General features: G+C 36.7%; 1 protein-coding gene across 7 annotated transcripts in view; it reads right to left on the bottom strand.

The window, feature by feature from the left end:
* The window catches only part of Ptprk (protein tyrosine phosphatase receptor type K), a 503,412-nt gene that overhangs the window by 14,967 nt on the left and 461,153 nt on the right, over positions 1–27,292 (bottom strand). For 2 of the 7 annotated variants that reach the window (XM_051175466.1, XM_051175467.1), the window contains exons 15-23: positions 24,655–24,684; positions 18,939–19,099; positions 16,591–16,626; positions 12,188–12,372; positions 10,439–10,526; positions 9,369–9,445; positions 5,932–5,968; positions 4,484–4,581; positions 3,170–3,286 (exon numbers count right to left, since the gene is read on the bottom strand). In XM_051175466.1, the coding sequence (XP_051031423.1) occupies positions 3,170–3,286; positions 4,484–4,581; positions 5,932–5,968; positions 9,369–9,445; positions 10,439–10,526; positions 12,188–12,372; positions 16,591–16,626; positions 18,939–19,099; positions 24,655–24,684 (829 nt within the window). The remainder of the gene's footprint in view (positions 1–3,169; positions 3,287–4,483; positions 4,582–5,931; positions 5,969–9,368; positions 9,446–10,438; positions 10,527–12,187; positions 12,373–16,590; positions 16,627–18,938; positions 19,100–24,654; positions 24,685–27,292) is intronic. The other 5 variants (XM_051175468.1, XM_051175469.1, XM_051175471.1 and 2 more) reach the window with 3 other exon arrangements.

Raw genomic sequence — 27,292 nt, 5'->3', positions numbered from 1 at the left:
GAAAAGCCCTCCTTCCTGACTGACCTTGTGCACCGAGTTCTCAAATGGAGATTTCAATACCTTGCTTATCCATGTTGAAAATGGTTTTGAAGCATAGTATGTAGGGATTTTCCAGGACAGTGCCACACTAGATTGGTTTGTGAAAATACACAGGCGGCTAAACTGTTCTCTGGGTAAATGGTTTTTCTCAGCTCTGCAAAATAATTTGGCTCACCAAGTATTATCTATAGTAACAACACAATAAAAGAATCTGCCGTTTCTCTCTCCTTCCAGGTTAATCGAAGAAAACCTTATAAAGGTTTCTACAAAACCCTCTCTCGTTTCATAAGAGAAGCCGCAGGTCTGAGGAAGCATGGACACTGTAAATATAATACTGAAAAATTTATTTTTAAGGATCTGTATCCCCATAAAAGAAAAAAAAATCTATATCAATCTAACTTTACTGCGAGCTACCAGTGAAGATATTAATCTTACAAGTACAATCAGAAAAGCAAAAACATATGAACTAAATAAATCAATTTGAGAATGGCAGTCTATCTTCATAGCCTGTCTTACAGAAACTTGTATCAAAACCTTGGGAGCTAGGGATCATGCCTTATATTTTTTTCTAATATTAATTCCTAGCATGCTATGCTACGTGAAGAAGGGATCTACAGATAATCTTAAACTTCCCATGACAAGTCATTCTGAAATCCCTAAAATGGGAAAATCACCTTCTCTTTTTGCTACTTTTCAAAACCTCTATATTAAACTCTTTCAGCAGACTGGCTGCATGGACCAAAAACTGCCTTTTAAAAACTAATTTTCCCTATCAGGCAGTAAACATCCCACCAGGAATCTTTTATTTAAAAATTCCTGTGTACATGGGGATAAAGCTCATTGGAAGAGTACTTGCTTAACATGTGCTCTAATTCCAAGACCACTGATTTCCATTATACATAACAGAAAGAACGAAGTTCAAAGACTCTAATGGCATTCTGTTTAGAACTGGGTTAAACCTGTGTGATGACATTAATCTCACACCTTCCACAGTCTGGGTCACAGTTGCCTAATCGTTCACATCTTATTTTATAAAATCTGATACTAATCAAATATGGTGTGTTGATTTTAACGGTCTTCTCTGACTAAAAGGGTGGTTAAGCACATTCTTTAAAAAGGCAAAGGAAAAGTCTCAAGTATGAAACCAAGCATGCTTCCATTTCCACGGTAAATTTAACAATTGTTCTGTTTCTTTCCCTCAAACCATCTGTTCACCCTTATCTTTGAGCCAATTTATGAGAAACAAAATTTGCTGAACAATTAGTGTGTCTGAACCGAAATATGTGCCTGTATGTCCAAGCTTATGCATAATTTTTATAAAGTAACATTTCTAATAATAAAGTAATTCTAGTTACCCATTTTCCATGCTTTCTAATATGGTGTACTTTTACACAATGTCTGAAAATTTACACTGTACCTCATTTAGAATTATTGAGTTAGGCATTTTATTGATCATTTCAAGCAACTAGGCTTCAAGTGTATTTTTCCTGGTTGATAATCCTCCTTAAGGTATAACTTGCCCTTATGTTATTGGTATTTTTCTGAGTTGCTAATTTTGTAATAATTCATGTGTATGATGACTTGACTATTTCTCTACCACTGCTTGTTTACATTTATCTAGAATTTTCCAATAATACAAATGAAAATATTACATATAAATAAATTCCTAAGGATAGACATATGATAGGTAAATGGGTCAAATGTCTAAATGTTTACAAAAAAATTCTATGGAACCAGGCGTTGGTAGCATATGCCTTTAGTCCCAGCACTCGGGAGGCAGAAGCAGGCAGATCTCTGTGAGTTCGAGGCCAGCCTGGCCTACAGAGCTAGTACCAGGACAGGCTCCAAATCAATACAGAGAAACCCTGTCTGGAAAAAACTAAACCAAAACAAAACAGAACAAAAACAAACAAACAAAAAAATCTTGGATAAACTGCTACACTGATTTGTACAGAAAAAGTATTTGAATTCTTGACCATAAATGAATGCAGTAGCTCAGTGATCACATGCAATCAATGAGGATTATTCTTTGTAAAATCTCTTGCTCATTTGAAAGTACAAAATGGTATATCTATATTCATTGACCATGCTCCATAGGTATTTTAGTAGTTGCTTGTCTCCAGAGATTCTAGCATTTTTCTTTTGTATTAACACTAGGAATTGATCTTACTGATATTCATAGACTTGCGTGTGCCTTGGTTTCCATGTTTGTATGTTCTATTGTCTGTTAAGCCCTTTCGGTGACCATGGTTCTGGGCCTCTGCTCATCTTCTAGGAGTGTTCACCCTTCTTGATTTTTTCATTCTTTGCCTTAAACTTAGCAGGTCACAACACAAGTAAAAATTATGAGTATGGGAAAAAGTAGAGTTGATAGAGATGGTAAGAGTAATTACAATGTATTTTATACTATGAAAATATTAAGGAAAAATTAATTAATGAAAACAAAACACTGATGAAGGATTCTCAGCTTCAAAGCCCTTCATGGCCACCTAACTCGCAAACTAATGTGACTGGTCTCTTTCAGGAACAACTTCCCCTCACATAATCCCACACCTTCGCTTCCACCAGGTCCCCATGCCATTTTAGATTTGTTCTTCCCCATAACACTTTTAATTTTGTCAGGTGTTTCTCTTCCACCTCAGTAATATTCCCCGTCTCAATTCCCAAAGCTGCTTCTAGCACAGTGCCCTTCAGCTATAGAACAGGAACTCGTTTACAGTGAACCCATCTGTCTCCCTTCACGGGAGGACTCGAGTGGGGATTTTAATATGTATCCCAAGGTTAGCTCTCAAACAAGAATTAGTCACATTGCTTTAATCCTAGTACTTGGGAGGCAAAGGCAGGAAAATCTTTGTGAGTTTGAGGCCAGCCTGATTTACACACAGTGAGTGAGTTCCAAAAGTCAGAGAGTCAGAGCTAAATAGTGAGACCCCCCCTCCCACCCTGAGACACACACACTTAATAAATAAAATGTAATGAAAATAAGATACCCCAAACAACTGCCCCCCCAAAACAAATGAATTTGTAGATTAAAGGGTGGATGGATTTCTTAGTAATTGAAACAAAATCTGAAAGTGGTTTTTAAAAAGCTGCAATATTCATATTTTCAATAGAAGTTTTTAATGCTTACCCTTTCCAAGGTGAATGTCCTAACTACGTATTCAGCAAGGGGTTCCATTTCTACACAGGTCACTTTGAAGTCCCCATAAACCTCAGTATCATCAGGCCAATATTTATAGCACTTAACCTAATGATAAGAAGAAGTTTAGGTATAGGCTGAATTGGACACATACACAGTAGCCAAGATGATATTATTCCAATGATACATTTAGTGCACAATTCCAAACACAGATGAGAAAACATCACACAATAAACAGACTGTGCATTTCCAAAAACTTCTGACTCTAATAGCTAAACTTAGCTATTATTCAGTATATTTCAGTACAAAAATCAGGCTTATATAATTCCCTCATAAGTGGTCTAGCCCAGGTGGCCCGCCCTACACATATGCATGTATGAGCAATGCTGCATGGACATGTAGGTTGTATAAACATGTAACAATAAAAATAGAGAAGAGATTGTGAATTTGGGGGCAGGATGTAAGGAGGAGCTGGGGTGGTCACGAATACAGCTCCCAAAAATTATTTTAAAAAATTAAAGATTATTTTATTCCTCGGTGAGAAGTCAAATATTTCTCATTGGTTGAAAGAGCATTCAATTGAAATATTCTGTGTATGAAATAATCTTTTTGTACAAAAATGTATTCCTTTAGTTTTACATTCTTACAATTTACCTTCTTCAATTTCCTCTCCCTTCTTTTCTCCCATTCCCCACTTCCCACAATCCTCTGTTCAGAAAGGGGCAGGCCTCCTGTGGGTGTCAATGACGCATAGCATATCAAGTGAGATAGGTCTACGCTCCTCCCTTTTATTAAGGTAGTGCAAGGCAACCCAGTATGAGGATTAGGTTCCCAAAAGCCAGCCAAATCATTAGAGATGCTCTCTTCCCACTACTAGGGGTCCCATAAGTAGACCAAGCTTCACAACTGTCACACAAATGTAGAAAGCCTAAGTTAGTCCTATGCAGGATCAACGGCTGTCAGGCCAGACTCTGAGCTCCTATGAGCCCAGGTTTTTGCTTCTGTGGGTTCCTTTGTGATGGCCTTGATGACCCTGGCTCCTACAATCTTTCCTTCCTGTCTTCAGCAGGATTCCCCGAGGTAGGCCCAATGCTTGGCTGTGTGTGGGTCTCTACCTGTTTGTATCAGTTATTGGATGAAGAGTCTCTGATGCCAATTGGAGTAGTCACCAATCTGATCTTCAGACTGGTGTGGAGTGTCAATTGAAATATTCTTAGACTACTGGATGATATTCTCTGAGTGAGTTTATTATTGCTTTTCAAGAATACTCATATATGAAAGAAAATAAATATAATTTTCTCTTACCCGGCCAACCTCCACTAAATTAGTTACCATCACAATACAGGCAGACTGTTCTTGCCACACCATCCTCCAGAAATCATACACAGTCTCATGAACTGGGCCTATAAATAAATTATTTTTCATATTGTTATTAGATACATTTTATAGTTAATAAAAAGTTTAGATAACGTAAAAGGTATTTGTGAGACAAGCTAGAAAAGATAAAATTCTAATTCAGATTCCCACTAGAATCACTTAATTTCAGTTCATGTCAGACACAAAACATCTTATTCACATACAGATTTTTCTCTGCAATTTGTCTCCTATCCTTAGCAATCCATAAGAAGGTACCATTACTTACTAATGTGTTTATCACCGTCACTATGTCCTCCTGCTGTATCTATACATATATGTGGAAACAGAATTCCCTGGACACTTGTCAGAGGAGCAGCAGACATCGCCAGTTACATAAATGTCCATCATTTATGAAAGGTGCATGAGGAAAAGTAAATGACATATCCTTACATCCTACTACTATTATTATTACTATTGTTTTAGATGATTATCTAACTGCAAAAGCATGTGCTGGGCTGTCACTCACTCAGAACCACAAAACTGGTGTATGGTTCAACACAGTAGTGCATATTTCTAATTGTAAAGAATCTTCAATTAAACCAAATTACTGAAACAAGAGGGAAAATGTGAATAAAAATGAACCTCTGTTAAAAGAGCAAATGTTGGGAGATAGATTTTTCTCCCTGGTGGCATTGGCCTAGAGGGCACAAAGCCCTGAGCTCTGTCCTCAGCAATGAAGGCAGAGAAAAAGCAAAGCAAAGCAAAACACAACGAAAACCATGTAAAAGAGTTAAACGGCTTTTGTCAGGCATGTTTTTTCTTTGGATGGCCAGGAGACATTTGGAGGAGATTACAGATTTGTTTGTTTATTTAGACACTTCCATTTCCTAGTGCACCATGATATGATAACTGACTTTGTTTTCATTTTCCATAAGAAACAGACTTTACTACATCCCCTTAGGTCCATGTCTTCAGTCTTGATTTGTTTAAGGATGCCAGATGACAGTATATCTCATCATAATTATTGGTCTCATGTCTTGCTGCTTTACAGACTGACAACGTTGGCTGCAAGATGACAGTCACTCAAGGTGGGGAGAGTACTTACTTCCTGTTCATCAGATTAAGTAGTTCCCCTTCCTAATACTACTGAGTAGTGCTCTGAGACATCTGATCATCAAAGATCAAATGACAGAAACAGAGGCTTAACTTAAAAAAGAATCAAGATTAAGTTTTTCTAAGTTCTGGTCAAATATTAGCACTACACAAACTAGGAAGAGAAAAGTTTATTTTCAGATTTAAAATTACAAAATAAAAATCTCTACAGGATAATAATAAAGATAAACATACCATTTAATATAAGTAAATATAAGTATAATATTTAAAAGACAATGTTTTACCTTGAGTTGCAATATAGTGGCTTGGTCTTTGGTAGCCCTAAAGTAGGAAAGCAAATTGGTTATCATTTTACATTGGTGTCAGAAATAAATAATGAAGGCATAAAAAGGGGGAGCAACCACTTGTCAAAATTAGATTGTGCTAAAAAGACCAGACTGAGTAGTGAACAGAGTTCACTTCTCAAACCCGTAGGTAAAAGGAAACAGAAAATGAGGTTTAATTATATCAAGGGCTCTGATTAGAATTTATGTCATATAATTGAATTTTGTTTATCACAGAATAACCTCAGATTTTGTTCAGTTTCTCAAAATGTTTATGCCTTCATATACATTTTAAATCACTTGTTACTGGGAAAATCCTGTTCAAAACATTAACTCTTATTGCATCATCCAAAAGTACAACACACCGCATTACAAATGGACAAGGACATATTAGAACCAGGAAAAAAAATAAGAAAGAAAGAAAGAAAAGAAACACAACATTCCAATGTTAGAGCTGGACAATGCATGTGTGCTCAAATCAAAGTCCTGCTGAAATTAATTTTTATTCTTTTTGGTAATATTTCTGTTTTGTAACATGTTCAGGAATCTGTAGGCACTATTTTGTGTGTACTGATAATGAAATTCACACACACATAACTTAAGTACACACACATATATAGGGAAAGAAGCTTTCAAAACTGCACTTTTTCATATACAAAAATTTAAGTGCTTCTTTTTTGGAATGTACACAAGTTGTACATAAACATTTAACATTGTTTCAATGAATTCTTCCTGATAAAGGACAATTTGTGAGCTGCTTTCATTGGGTCAACTTTCCACAGTACATTGAAAAAATATTGATGGCATCATAAGGTTAAGTTGTAGATTTGTTTGCTTTTACCAAAGGATTTAGTAAGAATCTGTTAAGATGCGTCCATATTTCATATGGGAAGCTCAGTACATACACAATGCATGTGGAATGTGGAAAGTAGTCTCTGAGCTAAGATGGAACACAGTGTAAATCATACTGCTGTAAATACCGAAAATTAGAATTATCATTATTTTTATTTTGAGACAAGTTCTCAGTAACGCTGGCTGCTCTAGAACTCACTACATAGCAGGCTGGCCTCAAACTCACAAAAATCCTCTTGCCTTATGTGCTGGGCTTAAAGGCCTACCACATCACACCCTGCTGATTTTTATTTTTAGTAAGCCAATACAGCACAATGCTTCATGGAAACCTGTTTCCTGGCTTCATAAACATTTCATGCCCTGTTTTAAATGAGACCTACGAACTGCAGACATATTCTGTGTGTAATACACAAACAAGAAAAGGAAATGATAAGACTGAATTGTACTTAGCTAAAATATACTGGGATCTTAACAGCGTTGGATAACAAATCTTATTTAGAATCAAGTTCTATCCAGTGAACCATAAAATAGTGTTATAGTAAGGCTCTGGTGTGTATCTGTCAAGGCAGAACACCCTTTTACAAAGTTGTAAAAGAAATTCTGATGTCTTTTACTCTACAGAACCACTAGTTTAGTTTCCCAGGACATGCCTGACAAAACTTAAAAACTTTTATGAAAATAAAATTATGATAAAAAGTCAACCAATAAACTTATATACTATTCTTAATACATGAAATCTATTAGTCACGATTATCAAAATAACTGTAATAAGTGTGACAAATACCCTATTTGCAGAATTTAGAACAGGTGGGGGTTTATGTGGCATCTCTATATGAACAGACGGTATATGCTGTCACACTGTATTACACTTTGACTTAAAAAATGAACATGCTGTGATTCAGTTCATGCAGGACTTGGGTTTGTAATTATTAATAGCTGAAATTGGGCAAGTGCTAACTAAGTACACGTGAGTCACTGTACTAGATGCCCTGAATGTATCACTTCATTACATTTTTTCACAGCAGACTGATGAGCCGAAAACTATCAGGATCTCAGTGTGCATGCGAGGAAACAGCTAAGAATGGTCCCAAGATCTCCAGGGTGATTTTGTTACTGCCTATTTTATTTTATTCATGTGAATGTTTGCCTGAATGGCTGTATGTGTACCACATCAGTGCTTGGTACTTAAAGAGGACTGAGGAGGGTGTAAGGTACCCTAGAACTGGAGTTATGGATGGTTGTGAACTCCATGTGGGTGCTGGGTACCATAGCTGGGTCACCTGCAAAAACAGCAAGTGTTCTTACTTGATGAAGCATCCATCTCTCCAGACCCTTTAGTGCCATTTTACAGAAGTCTGTAATAGAGCCAGAGAGCCAGACCTCACCTATTATGTAATATATTGCTTCTTGGCAATAATTTTATTTGGATTGATAATTATTTTCCTTTACATAAAGAATTTCTCTGTCCATATGCATAACACTGCAATTTGTAATGAATTTAACACTGCAATATGTAATGAAAACAGACTTTGTTGGTATGATTTGCTATATATATATATATATATGTGTACATATATGTATATGTATATATAATATATGTGATATATTCTATAAATATAATATAGAAATAATTTTTCACTGAGATTTTTATTAATTGACAAACCACAAAATAGTCTTCCTACTATAATATTTATGTATGTTTTGAGATAGGGTCTTATTTACCCCAAGCTGGCCTTGAGTTCTCTACATATTACAGGATGCCTTTGCACTTCTAATCATCCTGCCTCCACCTCCCAAGTGCTGGGATTAGTGGCATGAGCCACCACACCTGGTTTATGAAGTGTTTGGGATTGAACTCAGTGCTTCCTTCATGTTCAACAAACATTTTAATAACTGAGTCACATCCCTGGCCCCATTCTTATCTTTTAATACCAAAAGTTAATGAAAAATATGAAATTTCAAAAACACTAATACACATCATACTATCCAGCTTCTCACATATGCTTGGGAAGGGTAGGAATAAAAGCCAGAGACAGAAATCATCAACAAATAAAATTCAAATGCATAATAAATTGTCGAAGCCAAAAATAGCCCTGTTTTGCTCCACAAGAAAAGGGAAAGAGGTCAAATAGATCTTTACACATGTAAAATAATTACAAAAAAAAAAAAAAAGAAGAAGAAGAAGAAACACAAATATACTGTATGAGACCAATTAGGTGACACATGCAGAAACAACTAGACTAAGCATTAGTAGTAACTGTGATTAAGGGTATTTATATTAAATATTTATCATAGGGTGCTGTTATGTACATATAGTGATACTTACATCCCTGTACAGCCAAATCTACAGCCCAAACCATAGTCAGGTGTGAAAGAAAGCACAACAGCGTCAGTAAGTACTAGGATGTAGAACAAGGAAAAGTGTACAGTTTGTTCTTTAAAGCTAGCAATCAAGTCATAGGAAATAACAAGCATCGAGCTCACAGTCAGGAGCTGATATTGTAGGCCTACTGTTGGAAGCACGCTGTAAGTGTAGGGACACTTACATCGATATAGTTGGCATTTATGTAATCTGAAGAAGGATCGTCCTCCACAGGCTGCAGAATGACTCTGGAGTGATCATCTGAAAGATTTAAATAGTCAAATGCAAACTATTTGAATTCCTGTTTTCTTACAATGTCAGTGGTAATGACTTAAAGACAAATTTGGTCTTTATAATCTGCATTATTATCCAATTAGTCATTTGGGGAAAATGAATGCCATGTCAATATAGAGCTCCTTATTTACTCCAATCACAAATATAAACACCAATTCAATAGCTGGCCTTTCAGTTTAAGATGTTCAGAAGCAGCATAGAGGTGTCTGGACGGTTCTTCAATTGAGACTAAGACTCGACTACAGAACTTGCATGGCTTCTAATTTTGTTTCTCAGTAATGTTTTTTAGCTGGGGGAGTTCATTTTCCTCTGGATGAGCCACAGAACTAGAATGTGAATTTTGAACCTTTCTTCCTTGAGAGACAGGTTGCATTTTAATGTAGTTTAGACAGATTTGGTTAAGGAAATGGACAGGTAATTATAAGCCAGACCATCGGCTCTCCTCAGTACTCCCAAGACTGCCCCTGATGACAACTTAGCATTTTGCATGTACTCCTCACACAGACATCATCTGAATGAGAATTCAGAGTGATTAATGACTTGCAGTAATGGGAGTTAAGTCGATGCCTCCAGGTGAGGTGTAAGGGCATGTGGAACAAATACCCCAGCGACCTTGACTATGACCCTCACAAGTGTTATACCAATTCATAACTGAAAAAAAAGTTTGACATTACCCAAATATTGTTAGACATTTGATAACAACCCCCCACGGATTTATAAAAAACTTAAAACAGCAAGTTTCTCATAGGGTGGAGAGTAACATTGAATTCAGTAAGGGTGATTACAATTTCAGAGTCAGCTAACATTGTTTTTAATATTCTATAAATCACATAACAGACAAGCACATGGCACCCCTTAGGATTCTCTAAATTCAAAACCATAAAAATTGCAACTCAATGTACATCTTTATACATATAATGTTTACACACATCAAGTATTCTGGGGGGGGGGGGAACTTACATGCAATAATGTTTCCATATCGGTTTTTTGCTCTGTTTTGATCTTTCTTAGCTACATCCCAAGATGCTGATTGACCTTCAAAGAAGCTCTAGGGAAGAAAAGAAAGTTCTAATTTAATTTAGTTTTTCACAACAGGTTTATGCTCTAAAAATTAAAATAGTAAAAGCCACATTTGTGGTGGTTGGGGCAGGGCTTCATACAGTAGTAAGTACACTTCCTGCTCAGCCCTCAAGCCTGGTTTGTGGGATGCAAATTCATGTTCACTTGGGTTGAGCTCACGGGAAAGACTGGCAGTAACTTTAGAGAAACGTAGAACCTTGAAAACTCTTTCAATTTTAAGATAGCTATACAAGTTACAAGTAGAAGCATCATTCTTTTTCAAAACATTCTAAATAACAATACACCCCAACTTACAAAACTATTTTTAATTATAGCTAACTTTAAATGTGTGTTCATCAGCACTTGTAACAGAAAAAAAAAATCACTTTGCTCCCATAATTCTTCACTTATATATGATCTGTCATGTTTTTCTTTTAGAACTTTGTCTTTCCTTTCCTATAATTCCATACATATATGCAACCTGTATAATTTCCTTATAATGATCTCCGTTCTCTAAGCACTTAGAGACAGATGGGCACGATAGTGGCTTAATCATGCAGAATTTTAAAATATGGGTAGAGATCTCTTTTTTGTAGAATAACTTAAACTTTGCTCAACACAGGAAGTAGGATCTTCAAAGAGCCAATGTTCTTTGAAGCAGAGTACACAGGAATACACATGAAATGAACAAACAGAACTACCTCTGGTAGGGTATTCTAATTCCTCGCCCTTATTTTGAGCACTTAGCACATATCTAAAGCCAACATTCAAAATTCAAGATAATTTTTTCTCACCCCCAAATAAAGTATACAAGTGGTCCACATATAGAATGTAAAACTTAAAAACATTCCCATGAAGTTGAAAGTATTTTGGTTGCTCTTTGCAATAAAATATGCTTGGCAACTTGTACTTTAAGTGTATGTGTGTGCATGTGTTTCTGTGTGTACACTAGGCTATGCTGTGTGCAGGAGCATGAATGAGCCTCAGTGCCCACACTGAAATTTTAAAGCAAGTGAAGAGGTAAAAGGAATGTTTTCACTTTCTGCTTATCAAAATGTTTAGCTTCAGTCACTTCTTTTGTAAGATAAATCCTGGCATTTTGGTCTGAGTGGGAAAGAGAAATACACTGGGAGATGAAGTTTCCCATATCTGATTTTATTCTTTAGATTCCCTTTACTTGATTTGTGGTGCTCAGTTTTTCTTCCCTGCCACCAAATTAAGGGGATGGTGGCAAGCAGCACATTTAACTTAGCATCACATAAACTAGAGTGCATAAGCAAGGACACAGAAAAACACTTGGAATTTAACCCAACCAGTGATAACATCTCCAACACTGAACGGGGACTCTGGGAATTCTGTGGTTAATTTTTGAATGGGAGAAAAGTAGAAAGAGCTAGCAAAGTGTTGGTGATAACACACGGTAACATTACTAAACCCATCCTCAAGAACTTTACAATGAACCTAGCTCAAGATACATTCCAGGGGAGAGGTCTGTTCTCCTCCATACATACATCTGATGGCCCTCTCAATGCTGGACTAGGTAGAAGGTGTATAGTATCCCCCTCTTGCAATGTTAAAGGGAAGCGAAATGCTACATTTCACTGAGCGTCGAGTTAAAAATAAAACTGAATACAGCATTGGAGCTTTCACCTCGTATTCCTCTTTGAACCCATAGCTGTCTGATGTCTTCATGAGGTTGATGTGCTGCAGTAAGTCGGCCACTCTGATGGCTGGGTGGAGCTGTCCTGTCTGGTAAGGAGACTCTGTCCCTTCGCAGAGGTAGCGAGGAACATCCAGAAGGCGACTAGACTCTGCCGTGGCACTGTGGTTCTCATCTGGCAGATTTCATATTCCAGAACATTAAAAAGAGATAAAGTTATCTTGTTTAATATACATCTGTGTAGAGAAGATTCGAAGACCTTACGGTCTTTGTGGTAGTAGAAGGAAGAAGAGGAAAAGCCAGCCGTGGGGGTGGAGCCTCAGGCAGCACCCTCATATAGACAAACCCTTCATCTTTCCCTTCAGCTCAGAGTTAAGGTCAGAACACATGTGTCTTTCAGCAGGACAGTGGATGCTGGAGAAGCAGGGAGACACTGGATCCACCTTTAAAAAGTGCGGGTGGCACATTTAGCTGAGTGGCCTTTGTTTTTAGCATTTGAAGTGACAGCACCATAGGCTGGGGCCAGAGGATCGCGCTGCCAACTGGAAAACTCTTCTCACCATTGACCATGTTGGATGAACTCTTTCTCCCTCGGCGACCTGGTTTAGACAAGCCACCCCACTGGGTCGCTCATCTCGCCACCGTTTCCCCCTTTGTTCTACTGGCTGGGCTTATCAATCAATAAGCACAACCTGGACCACAGCACAGAATTGCATCCCCCACCCCTCCTGTCCACTAGGAGGCTCTGTTTTCCCTTTTGGATCCCTGGTACTATCTATATTGTTTTAGTTGTCAGTACACCTGGACTCCTCTGTCAGCCATGTGAGAGAAACCAGGGGTGCTGGAGATAAATGTGGGCACTTCCCCTCATATTCCCAGCCCCTCCATGCGGCAACATCAGGGTACTTCTTATGTTTCCGTGACTTCCATGTTCTCTGCATGCCACTTTCCTTGCCCTGCATTTAAACATTTGTTTATTTTTCTGGTATTTTTGGAGATAGAATCATGCGCTAGAAATTCAGTTAATATCCCAATGAGTGAATTAGTTAAAATTCAATAGAAGCCCTCACCACCCACATTTAAGTGTAGACCACATCCCCACGGTTTCAGTTCAAAAGAGACTTTAAATGCTTTTTATGCCACAAAGATGAAGAAAGGACCAAGAACATTTTGCCTATGAAGAATAAACAGCATTTTAATGACCAAAGAACTAAGCATTACAATGAGAAACATGCTTATATTTATCACATTTAAACTTACCACTTTAAAGAAAAAAACAAACGTTGAAGCGGTGTTACTTTGAAAAGTATATTACTCTCACACTCATTAACAGAAAGGAAAGTACACTTTTAGGGGAACTTGCGTTTGAAATGATAATGCATACTGCAGAGAATGATAGTTAATTAACAGTGAAACATATTTCAAGTCCTGGTACATCTGCCTGCTCTATCGCCAACTCTACAAATAGGATATGGCAAAAAATGAATTGTTGTCCCCATGATAAACACTTTTTCTTCCTGGAGAAGGGGAAAAAAAAAAAAAAAAAAGAACCCTACAATCAGATTTGTATGCCTCTATAATTTAGGTTGATTGCATATATCTTTATCCTCTCTTATTAAACTGCATTTTTTTGCATTCATGTCTAAAAATACTATACACTAAAGCACGCGCGCGCACACACACACACACACACAAAGAAAGAAAACCAAAACAACAACAACAACAAAAAACAAAACTGAAAAATAAAGTAACCAAAAAAAAAAAAAAGAAAGCCCTTGGCGTCTGTCATGACCTACCCACTCAAGAGAATTATTGCCTTTTATTCAGGTTTTGCCCACCCCTCTACATACAAATATTTCCTAGCAAACATGATTCAGTTGAGTTCACCCTGCTCTCTGTGAGACTGCAGTCAACTGGTCTACCTTCACTAAAATATTACAATCAATAGACTGGCATAACAAATATAAACATCTACCAGTAAGATTAAATTCAGAAGCAACTGCTTTAGGCTCTATCACAGGATATAAAATTGAAGAGGACAGGTCAACGGGACAAAGTCAGGGAGGCAGAATGTAAGCACCTAGGCTGGGGTAAGTTAACTGGGTTAACCCTAGACAGAATTCATTCGGAATCTGCTGAAACAACATAAGTTTTACAATTTTAAGAGGCTCGGAAGCACCGCCTTTACTCACATTGCACATCTTACAAATGACTGTATCCTAGCATGGAATAGCATTGCGCTTGTGTGATATTAAGCTTTAATACAGGAATACAAAAGGCAGTAAGGTCTCAAGAATAATCACATATGAATTAATCTCAATTCATTTCTACCTCATTAAACTACCCAATAATGTGAGTACTAGCAAGGGTGTCTGTGCTTATCATTACCCTTATTATACATTGAAGAATAATAACATCAACTATGCCTTGACTGAAAGGTTTCTAGGGTTCTTTGTAATATACTTACCAGTTATAGGGACTTAAGCCCAACGAAGCAGTAAAACACAAAAGACAAAAATATGAATCAATATGAAATTTTTTTAAGCCTTTCAAAATCATCAAGTACATATTAACAGGAAGCAATGTTTGAAAATATTCCAAAAATTGCTGTATGAAAGTGAATGGATGAAAAGCAACCATAAACACCACAATTCTAAGAACAATGAAAAATGGAAGAGATTAATCTGATGTCTAATGAGATAAATGATAGTCACCTTCCAAAGAAAGCCAATGAATTTTAAACCAATTATCCCGACTTTGAAAATGAAATGTTACACAATGAAAATATATACAAATATATCAGATGCTACTCCTGGACTACCTCTACCTTTCCTTAAACATGAGCAACCCCTTTTCATTTGGAATATTTTAAAAATTGCTTAGCCTTTACAGTTAGTAAAGTTCACACGCATTATTTCATTTTCTCTTTACAGTTCTGTGGGGAAAAGCATGGTGGCCAGGAGTTTTTACACTCTTTAGAGACAGAGGGGAAAACCTATACAGTAGTTTTCTGATTTTATATGTAATTCTATATATACCTTGCGATTAGGACCGAATCCTACATGCCCTTGGAAAATTATCATGATGGAATTTACCATTTAGGCAAACCATTCTTTTTCAGAGTGTTTACTGTTTTAATTTACGTGAACTCTACTTATGGATGCAAGACACTTATACTACACTACCGTTTTCAACAGAGGATGGTATATGTAGAGGTATTTGATAGTTTGTACTTCCCCTGTTATCACCCTGTATGACCCTTCCCTGCATAATCATGACACCTGTTATGACAGATGCCTTAGTTCACCACCTTCTCATTGTTGTGCACATCACAGGGACAGAGCAGTTAGAATACAGATTCTACCAGAACATTTATTGTTTATACAAGCTCAAGAATTAGAATTTAAAATATTATTTCAGTGCACAAACTAGTTTTACTTAACTAGTTAGTTGCAAAATCCCAAAATATTCTGCAATATTCTTTAAAAATAAATAATTACATAGCAAAGAGATGATAAGCTAAATTTCCATACTCATAATAAGAATTAAATGATAAATATAATGTTGGGTAATTTTAAAGGTATATTTATTGGTAATATTTGTTTGGGGTATGTAGAACCACTGGGGCATTACAGGACCTATGAATATACAATACAAGCTGGCCAAACTATTGTTGAATAATTTGTCAAAGGATAAAAAGCAATTTGAAATTAGACTCAATTGTTTTGAAATGTATAGGTTTAAAAATTAATGTCATTGCACAACTGAAAAGGCCAGACTCAACACAGACAACACCCACTTCTTTAGATGTGACCAAGTAAATTCAGGATTTCTTCTTAGTTCTTGAAACAATACTATTTATCATATAATGTAGTGTCTATGCCAAACCCCAGCATCACGATCTTAGCAACTTCCTTACATCAGCAAACTATTAAAAAGACAAAATAAAAGCAAGTGAACAGAGTCCCCCTGCTCACGAATGATAGTCTTCAGTTGCTTTAAAGTTGGAAGGACTTAAACAATAATCCCTTTTCTAAAGCTGATTTTTCTGCATCAGCTCAGTCACTCCTGGCCTGAGAATGGAGGTGTTTGGGATCATTTCACAACAGTCATCCATTTGTAGCAATTGCACTTCTGCTCCAAATAAACACAACTTAAATCTGGTGCATTGTTCTAAACAGTGTGCCTTGCATTTAAATCCACCAGACCCAAATGTGTCAAACAAAGGTTGCTGTCTATGTGAGGATTATGGTGATCTATCTGGAACATCAAAATACTTCCCAAAAAACAAACAGTTACTGAGTGGACAAGATACAACCCATGCAAGGAGTTGTGATGCATGCAAACAATAAAATAAAATGAAAAAACTGGTGATAAAGATTTCGGGCCTCACCTAACACAGCAGTCGGCACAAGTGGATCATTGGGCACTGTGGGAAAACAAAGCCTGTGAAGCAAAGCTTGCCTCTAAATTCTATTTTTCTTTGTAATTATTGTACTTTTATAATAATAATTACAATTGGTTTATACTTTCTTTAAATATAATGACACAACTTGCTTTGACTTTTGTATTTTGTAAGGGTAAAATTCTATTTTCTTTACTGTGAAATGTCAAGAGAGTTGTATCTATAGTTATAGTCCAGGTCTCTACTCAATTTAAAACCACAGATTATTCACCTTGACATTAAAAAGATGATAAAATTAGGACAAAAGGAACCATGCATTTTAGATCTATCAAGTGTAAGGTACTTACAGAAATAAAGATCTTATATTCATTCTAAATCATCTTCCCCAGTTAACTGTGGGGAGTGGGTTTAATCCTTTCTCTAAGTCCATAAGTAGTTATTTATAGATACACTTTCAGAATTGTCACTTTAAAGTCAGGCACTGACATGGACAACATACAGAAGAGACTGTGGAACAGAAATACATTCAGACCTCTAACCAAGTAAATACTGACTATTTGAATCAAGTACTTGGAGAGATGACACACTCACATTTTATTTATTTTTAATTTATTTACATTGTTGTTTTGCATATGTATATATGTACATACATACATATGCATGCATGTGTGAGGATATCAGATCTTGGAGTTACAGGCAGTTGCTAACTGCCATCTAGATGCTGAGAATTGAACCCAGGTCCTCTGGAAGAGCAGTCAGTGCTCTTAATCACTGAGCCATCTCTCCAGCTCATGATACACTCATATTTTAAGCAAACTTTCTCTCAACAGCTATAGAATTTTATGTCCTTCTCTGTTGCTTAATTTTAATAGTGAAATAAAAGTAAGATAGGCCAGAAAGGCCCTATCATGATAAAAACTGAGTTCCAAAATGACTAACTTAGTGCTTCTAACTTCCACTCAGTGTGAATATACACAAGAAAAATGACAACCTATAGTCAAGGCCAACAATTATTAAAAATTTTCGTCAAGCTAAAGGATTCCAAAAAAATCACTTCATGAAATGACATAAAGACATAGAATCTAAAATATTGTGCAACCTCATAATTTGCTGTGTTTATAATTTGTATAAAATATGAATTATGTTATTTACTTCTTGTCTTCTTACACCAATGTTTACCAAATTAGGGTAAGCATTGCAGAAATGCCTTGTCTATGAAATGCTAATGACAAACTTTGTCTATCTCAAGCATCAATTTTACTTGAACACTTAAAGAAAGTGAGTTAGGCATAGTCACTTAAATTTAACTAACTTAAATGAACACAAAGCCTTGAAAGGGAATAATGCTCATAGGAAATTCAAATTATGCAATTATTCAAATCCCCCATGGGTAAGCAGGACTTCAACGGAAACATTTTAAGAGCACTTTCTTGAGTAGGTCAACATTAGTTATATTGGAAGAATTGATGAATGCGGGAATGGAGAGATGAATGTGACTTCATTATTCTTTGCAAGCCAGTTAACAAAAGGACTCTTTTAGAGTCCATACTAGAAACTTAGACATGTAAGAGAGCAATTTTCATGTAGTTAATTTTTTTCTTATGTGTATGGTATGTTTGAGTGTATGCATGTTGACATGTATGAGGACATACAAGTTTGGGTCCAAAGAAGTTGGTGTTATGTGGCTTCTTCAGCCTCTGTCCAGTTAATGCATTGAGATAGGCTCACTCAGTAAAGTGGAAGTTCACCAATGCCAGCTACTCTAGCTAGTCAGCTTGCCCAGGAGATCCCGTCGTCTATGCCTCCAAAAAGGACGACAGGTGGCTGCCATACCTGCCAGGCTTATGTGGGTCTGGCAAACACTTTATCTACTAAATCACCTTCCCATCTCTGCAGTTAACCTTTTGGTACTGGAACTGCCCAGGACAAATACTAGATAACATTAATGGTGTAACTACTTATACCACTAATTTCTAGGAAGAATGACTATGTTTCTTATCTCTAAAGACTATATTCTGCAACGAAAAAGACAAAAAGTATAAACTGACGAACACTAATTTTATGTAGAAAATGTCGTTTGAGGCTTAATTCAATGACACAAGCTGCCTGAATCTCTTATGTTTGGAATATTAAGATTTCATAATAAAATTCTCAGTTTCAAGTTAAACTGAATCCTGTGACACAAGCGAATAAACATTTCTTTGTAAATTCTATTTTACTCTTCTTGGCTGTTTTGTCCTCTGGCTTTCCCTTTCATCATCCCAAAATTATTGTAGACAATTAAATGCGCTTTATAAGCCGCAAAGAATTAAGTAAAATTATAATGAAGAACTCACATCTTGGACTGAAGTTGTGTTGGTCCATGAAGGTGAGGGAAAGGGGATCCTCGGCATGCAGAGTGCTCTGATCGGCATAACTTCGGTCCATAGCGTTCACCATGTGGGTCATCTCCTGCCGTGTGTTTCCCATTGCATCTTTGCGCTTCTTAGCAAGTTTGCTGCCAAAGAAAATGTAAAAGGGAGCCCTGAGTGTGGTGAGCCTTGAGGGACAGCTGACACCAGCAATAAAGCAGCTCAAGTGAGCTTGAGGACAAGGTTATAGACATGAATTTGAAAAACTAAGAACTGTTCATAATTTCAGGAGTCAAGACAACACTCAGACTATTACACTGGCTAGTTGTTGTAGCATGACCTTATCTGTGAGACGCTTAATATTCAAATTGCCAAACCAAGAGGCTCTTCATGTCTTCTATTTAGCTCTGGGTTCAGATGGAAAAAGCAGAGTAAAATGAGGGTACTAGAGGGTGGGCATAATTATAAACATTGCACATATATATGAAACTGTTAAAAAATTTTTTAATTTTATGAAAAAGTTTATTCAAGAGAATAAACATACACTTCTAAAGTACAGTTAATTCACAGATGATTTAAACAAAAACTGGAAAAAAAAATGTAGGTTCCAATCTTCCTCCTAAGTGATGACTGTCTTAGATCAACTTCTTGAAGGCCTTGCTAACAGCATGATTTAACTTTGCTTTAGCAGAGCCAGCCAATAAAATGAGGGAAAGGTCCATTCTCGCCTCTGCTGCTCATAAGTAACACCACAAGCACACCAGAGCATGGGTACTGAGCAGTGACTTACAACACCAATCAAAACTAACCCAAAGTCTTTTCAAACCAGCCCTGCCTGGCCAGATATGATTCTAACATTTATAAAGAGATTGAACTGAATCACAGTAGCTCAGGTACTGGGGCACATTTGAAAAATGCTATGTAAAGATGTAATGTCAGTTATCATTGTCTTGGAGGACTGACAATGGTCAAACCCTAAAATGTATTTTAGACTTCATAGGCATACTATCCACTACAGAAATGTCTGGTGAATACAGCAGGAGAATGATTTAGGGTTATAAAAGTTGGAGATAACATTTCAAACTACACAAAAACTGTCCCCTTCATCTCCCACATCAAGAACAGGCTGGTTTTTTTTTTTTTTCTCTGTTATCCATGAAACATACACCTAAAATCTGTTAAATACATACAAAATATTTAATTCATATTCACCAGGAAGTTCATACACAGAATTACTGCAAAGCACTGTCAAGTGTAAACTGTTTCACTCACTTTATGGAAATACTCCCCACTGTTAAGAATGCCATTTCTTCCGTCAGACACTCTTCTGGTCCCCCATTACTGTCTATATTAAACATACCACAAACACTACAAAAGCTCATGGAATAGATGGACTTCATGTCCACAGACTTGCCTTTAAAAAACACATTGAGGACCCTGAGAGTTGCTCCAGTCTACTTTTCTCCGAGGAGTGAAGTATTTGACTACGGGGGCATGCAACCAACATGAAGAACACGAAAACTTGATTTCACTAACAAGTGAGTAAAGCAGGTACAAACTATGACTTGCTGATGGACACCCCTCACTCATTTATGAGGAAGAGTAGATACTTGTAGTATTAAAAACAAGGACAAAGGACCATTATCTGCACCAGCAACACTACCAGAACTATCCCTAAGCCATCGCTGCCATTACCACTAGCACGTATTGACAACACTTGCTGCACACATTGAAAGTGCTAGCAACTCTTCCTTCCAGGCCAGAGGGTAAAGTCTGTAGAAATATAAAGATCTATACAGAGAGAATAAATACAGGTGAGAGATGAGACACCACGCAGGGAGGTGATAACTGAGGGACTGGAGACCAGCTTAGGGGCAACTTGTCCAAATAACTCCTAGCACTTGACCCAAATGTTGAAAATGACTTGAATTTGAAAAACTAACAGCAATGTTTCAGGATGGGTTTTATCATTTTCAGGTGGTTTTATTTTATTAAGTCTCTATTCTCATTCTCTCTCCTCCTCCTCCTCCCTCCTTCCCCCACCCCTCTCTCCCCCTGTACCTACATGAGCACAGTTTCCTATGGAGGCCAGGGCCATCAGATGTCTCTGGAGCTGGGGTTACAGGCATACTTGTAAGTTGCTTGACATGGGTGTTGTGAACTAAAGTCAAGTCATCTACAAGAACTCCTAATTGCTGAGCCATCTCTCTGGCCCCTGGTTTTATTTTTCTAAACTTGAACAATGTATTTACTTGATATTGGGAGCAATGATAACCCTTTCGTAGTTAAGTGCACATATGAAAAACAGAAAGGTTAGTACAACCAAATTATCTGTCTGTCTGTCTGTCTGTCTGTCTGTCTATCTGTCTATCTATCTGTCTATCCATCCATCCATCTGTCCATCCATCTGGGAGGGGTTGAGGCAGAGTTTCTCTGTGTAACCCTGGCTATCCTGGAACTTGATCTGAAGACCTCAAACTCACAGAGATCCACCTTTCTGCCTCCTGAGTGCTGGGAATAAAGGCATATACCACCATAGCCCAGCAATGATTTTATTTTTTAAAAAGCATTGTTTGACCCTAATTAAACACTACCAGGCTGTATGCAGCCAATAGACCTATGCATTCCAAACTTCCTCCTAGGCCTGCAACATCGTCTAGTCTCTAAAATCTGATTAGCTTCTATTCTTCCAGACTCTAAATAAACTTCCTTGGAAAGGCTGGGTATGACTGAACCAAGTGCCATCTGATTCAGGTGATTTTTATAGTAACACGTTCATGCCTTGAAACAACACTTGTTACGTATCATCACAGTATTTTTCAGTCATTTGCTCATTGTGTGATCAATAAAGGAAAAGATCACCTGCACATTCTGGGCATCGGAACAGTGCCAGAATACAAAGGACACAATAAATAGTTGTGGAAGAGATAAATTGGGCCTGTTCTATACTTGGCACTTTCCATGGGTTAACTCAATTAATTCTCAGATCAATCCACTGAAAACTGCTTAAGGATTCTCATCATATAGATGAGGCCATTGAGCCTTAGGAGAGTTAAACAACTTGCCCAAAGTTGCTTATCTAATTAGCAATGAACAATGACCTCATTCCATAACTTAAGCTATTACACAACACCCAGTGAGTTTACATTGTGTTTACTGCCACATTGGGAAGCCTACTGCAATGGTTAAACACCAGTTTCCAATCATTCAAAGAGAGCACAAATACAGTTCAAGTATCCTGTCATTTATATATTTTGGAACAGAAGAAAAAGGCTTGATAAGTAAGTTCTAGCCAGGGGTGGTGATGCCCATCTCTAATCCCAGTACTCATAAGTAGATGGCTGAGACAGGAATGTTCCTTCCTGAACTGGGATTGATGGCAAGATCTTGTTTCAAAAACCAACAAATAAAACTTGCAGTTTTTTCCCAAGTCTTTGTTTCTTGAGCAAGGTTAAAAGGTTGATTCATTTCTTTTAAAAATGTGAGAGATTGACTTGAACGAAAATAGACCTATCTGAGCCAGGCAGCGGTGCCACACGCCTTTAATACCAGCACTTGGGTAGCAGAGGCAGGCAGATCTCTGTGACTTTGAGGCCAGCCTAATCTACAAGCGAGTTCCAGGACAGGTTCCAAACCTACACTTAAAAAAAAAAAAAAAAAAAAAAAAAAAAAAAATTCTACCTGATGTTTGGATTTAAAATAATAAACATTTTAAAAGTGAGCATAGAGAAAACAGCAAATTGAAATGATGATTCCAAACTTGGAAGATTTATGGATGAATAATTAATATATCTTTCATGAATGGGTAAAATTAAAAAAGTAAGTATTTTTCAAAAAATGAAAGTGTTCTCGCAAGGGCTTTCCAGATTCATAAGCGTAGGTAGTAAGCAAACTGTGCTGGAATATAACCTGTGTGAGTAGCTGTAAAGCCAGGCACGGTCATATAGACCCTTATGCTTCAATCCTCACAACAGTGCTGTGAATTATGAAACACAGTGAGTTAACGTCAGCACTAAATTTTTCATGTATGTCACTGTGACATAATGCCACTAGAAATTAGCTCAAAATTCATAGCAGGTGTTTCCTTTGCATTCTATTCTACTTTATTTCTACCTTTATAAAAGAAATGAGATTGAGATTTTAGTATCCCTTGGTGTGTTTAAATAGCCTTTAAATGTATATATCCTGTGACATTTTTTATCTTGTTAGGCTTTAAAGTGGCAGGAGCTCTAAGTGTCAATCACAGCAAAGTATAAACTGCTCTATTGTCTAGGACAGAGATGTTAACTGTGCACCAAAAATGGAATCCCATTCTAATTTTACAGATCCATTGACAGTTAATGGTAGGTTTATTGAAATTCTTGTAGCTAAATACATATTGATTCTAATATGTCTCTTGCTTTGTCTACTGCTGAGCTATGAGCACATAGAATGTGCACTTCAAGACAGTTAATTCATTTTGCATGTACTTGAGTTTGACAGATGTGCAAATGACTTTCATTATCAAAGCAGCCAACAGCATAAACTTCTGCAGGTGGATGTATGGGTGGGCCATAAAGGGGAAAAGTACTCCATCATTGTATGAAATGGTACAGTTAATTACCATTGGCTTCATCAAACATGATTTAACAAGCATGTTATGATACATCACAATAAGCTAAGAGCACTGTTATTTTACACCTGTTTGTTCTAGCAGAGTGTAGAAAGCCAAATGTTTGCAATATTTAAAATGTTGGCAGCATCGTATTGAAGTGATTGACTCATAAAATTTTGCTGTAAAACTAGCTAAAACCTTATCTGGTGATATAGACACTGCAGGCTGTATGCCTCAAACACACTTAATTTCAATCCTTGAGCCTTGGACAGTGCCATATCATTTAGATTGAACGGCTAACTACCTTGCATTTTAAAGAAACAAACTGAAAATAGCTCAGGAAGTTGAATGGCCATTTTTTTCCAAACTGACATGAAAGACTTACCATACCTTAGTCTAGGGTGAATTGGAGACTGCCAAAGACTATAAAAAGGTGACATCTCTAGCCTTCAGCAGGTTGACAGGTCTTGTTTGGGCTTAGTTTTATGAAGTCTCTATTTAAACTGTAGAAAGCAAACTCATCTTTCCTATTCTACAAAAGATTCATTTATGTCTCTGCCTCTACTAAATTACGAGTTTATCAATTTATTTTGACAAGACCATTATAGTGGTTTTAATGGCCAACAAGGTTACTTCTTAGGCCTTTTTTAGAATACCAGAGGAGATGGAAAGTGATATTATTACATGCAGGCCCAATCTGGTTTGCATATTTCAAGGGCAGTCTGAATCTGCACAAATATCTCACTGGGCTCATTTTCTCAAACGTAACACAGTATCATACAGCTAGGGACTAGGAAGTTAAAATCACATTTGTCACCAGATTGCTAAGAGAGCACGAACTTGACATAGCCAAATACATGATGTTCTTAGCTGTGGGCTAAGCTACTCATGAAAAACTGTAAGTAAAAATTAAAGTAGCTGAACATACACAAACACAATATCCCTTTTAAAAAAAAGTGTCAAAATAGGGAATAGTCTACAGTTTTAGAGTGCAGAAAGATGTAAACTTTGAAACACCACCAAACACACACTGTTTCTGTGGGTTTTTTGAAAGGGATATTGCATCTCGGACACGTGTAAAGTTGTAATGACCCATTTTCTACTTACAGGTAGTAGGAGTAAGAATAGTAGCTCCTCCTGGCAAGCAGATCACAGACAGTGGGAAAAGAGAAGCAATGGCGAATGAGAAGCGTGACTCCGTCACATCCAATAGAGCAGAAAAATGTGCATCAAAAAGAAAACGGAACAAAATGAAATTTGTGATTCTATTGCTTTGCATCTTAATTTGCCCATGCGTTGTTAGCGTTCTTATGCCATGCGATCAAACAGACAGATATGCAGCAAAAAATGAAATAAAATAAAATTTGTAATATATAATTAGAAAAAAAAATAACATGCTGACATTTCTTATAGTGCCAAAAAACTGAAAAGTTAAATGGATTGTGTGTTTTTCAACATGCAGTTAAAGCATAGTATCACCCATTGCCGTCAAAATGTCATGACAGATGGAGCAGCTGTGTATGGAATGTGTATACTCAATTTGGTAGTTTATTTTAAATACAAAGCATAAAGATATGATGTTAATGTATGCAAAGTACTACATTTTTACACATCGGGTGTATCTTAATGGTACACAGTATATACACATTATGTGAACACAGGTATCATATGCTACATATAAATGAAAGTATTCCTACAGTAGATGCATGTGAACATGATATACACAAACATTTACTGTGTTGAAACATGATTTCAAGTTGATGTTTGGAAGTTTTAATGTGTTCATGCTGTGAATTTAAATTGTACACAATGAAAATAATGGCATATAATTGGAAATAATTCAACAGCAATTAAACTGAAAAAAATATGACATTGCGTTCTGAAAATTGCAATATCCCTTTCACAGCCTAAGAACTTACTTTGTATAGCATCTCAGCTGTAATGTTTTTATTTGAAGTCTAAGCTATTCTTTTGCAACCCAAAACACATGGAACTATTTTCAATGAGGCAAATATCTCTACATATATTATTCACACTGAAAAATAGTCTAAAGAAACTACAATTTTCTCATGAAAATGCAGATGGTAAGAGAGTGCCCATTTCCATTGTTTTCATTGTAAATTTCCATACTCTAAGGAAACTACAGATGAACATAAATTTTTAAGCTAAACTATGTCATATAGACGACTGCTATGTGCTTTTGTGGAAGGATAATAACACAGGATGTACTGTGTGACATACACCGCCTGTGAGTCAAAGCCCTTAAAATGGGCTAAGGTAAGTAAGGAATGGAAGATATCTATGTCTATATCTATCTATCTGCCTGTCTATCTGCCTGTCTGTCTGTCTGTCTGTCTGTATGTATGTATGTATGTATATATTTATATCAGAAGGCACCAAACACAACCTCATCCATCTGTATGAGTATGGTCTTCTCTAGGCACATAGGTGCTGCCAAGGCAGGCAAAAGTTCTGGAGACTTTCTATCCAGTAAAAACAATTATGGAAACTTAAATGTGGAACATTTTAGTAGCGGCTTATTTATCCGATCAATGGCAACATAAACCAGAAGAAGAATCAGCGAAGATGTGCAATTATAGACAGCTGCCAGAGCATGGTATCCAACCCCTCACCCCTTCCTTGATTTAGTGACTGCTTTAGCAACTTGAAGGACCTTGATTTTCAGTTTTCATTCTTAGTACAAATTCACCAGAAGGAGGGCACTCAAAAACAAACAAGTCTTCAGGTAAACAACAAACACAACTAGATTGAATTCCATTCTGAGGAGGACACAGTCAGAAGCCATTCTCGTGCATCCAATTGGATGTGACAATCCTTTTAATGACGGAGCAGTGTTAAGTGAGCTCTCTAACTGTTTGGTCTTTTCACTCCCCAAATACAAATTTAATGTAAACAGAGATGTAAGATCTGAAGGTTCCATTCCATAACTTTGTATGGATGTCTATACTGGCAAACGAGTGTTTCTAAAAGACTTAAATCTTTTTTCCAACCACAGAGGTAGACAATAGCAGAGAGAAAGCACTGTTTGGGGGAAGCACATATGTAGCTAATTGAACACAAAACACTGCAGTGCATACCTAATGTTTCTAATGCAGATGTGTCTTCTCCAACATATATATCTCCAGGGACAATTGTAAAGAGGCAATATATTAAAATAGAGGCTCATGGAATTGTTATTAACATATGAGTCTTATCCAGAACGCTAACGTTTATTTCAAGTAGAAAGCAATAATAACCGGACACTATGAGAATTCATGTAATATAAGCAACATCATTTATTACACAATCAATACAATTAATTAAGCAGAACCACTTCTACAAAAAAACTGTTGGGATGCACTCTCTGTGTAATTTTTCTTTTTTGAAAGTCCTCCAAAGTTGTAGAATTATCCAAAATTCATGATTGAAAGGATTGAAATGTCATACTCATTTCTAAGAAGGTGACTTATAGATTCTGACAACTTACATAATAGTCAAATAGCTCAAAGTATAAAAAATGTGTATATTATCTTAAGTGCGTTTGAGTAAGAGTATACTTTCATCTCCAGAATACAAGTTTAAATGCCAGGAAGTCATATCTTTATAGAACTCCAGGAGGTGGTGATATTGACTGACATAGTATAAAAGATAAGGCTCAATTTAAGCATTTACTCTTCTTTTATGAAAAATTAGTCAGTGAATATTTAATATACAATGTCAATACACAAAGTTTCTATACTCCTCA

Source organism: Phodopus roborovskii, unplaced genomic scaffold (assembly GCF_943737965.1).
Source record: "Phodopus roborovskii unplaced genomic scaffold, PHOROB, whole genome shotgun sequence".
Lineage (NCBI taxonomy): Eukaryota > Metazoa > Chordata > Mammalia > Rodentia > Cricetidae > Phodopus > Phodopus roborovskii.
This window is presented reverse-complemented; position numbering and strand designations above follow the sequence as displayed.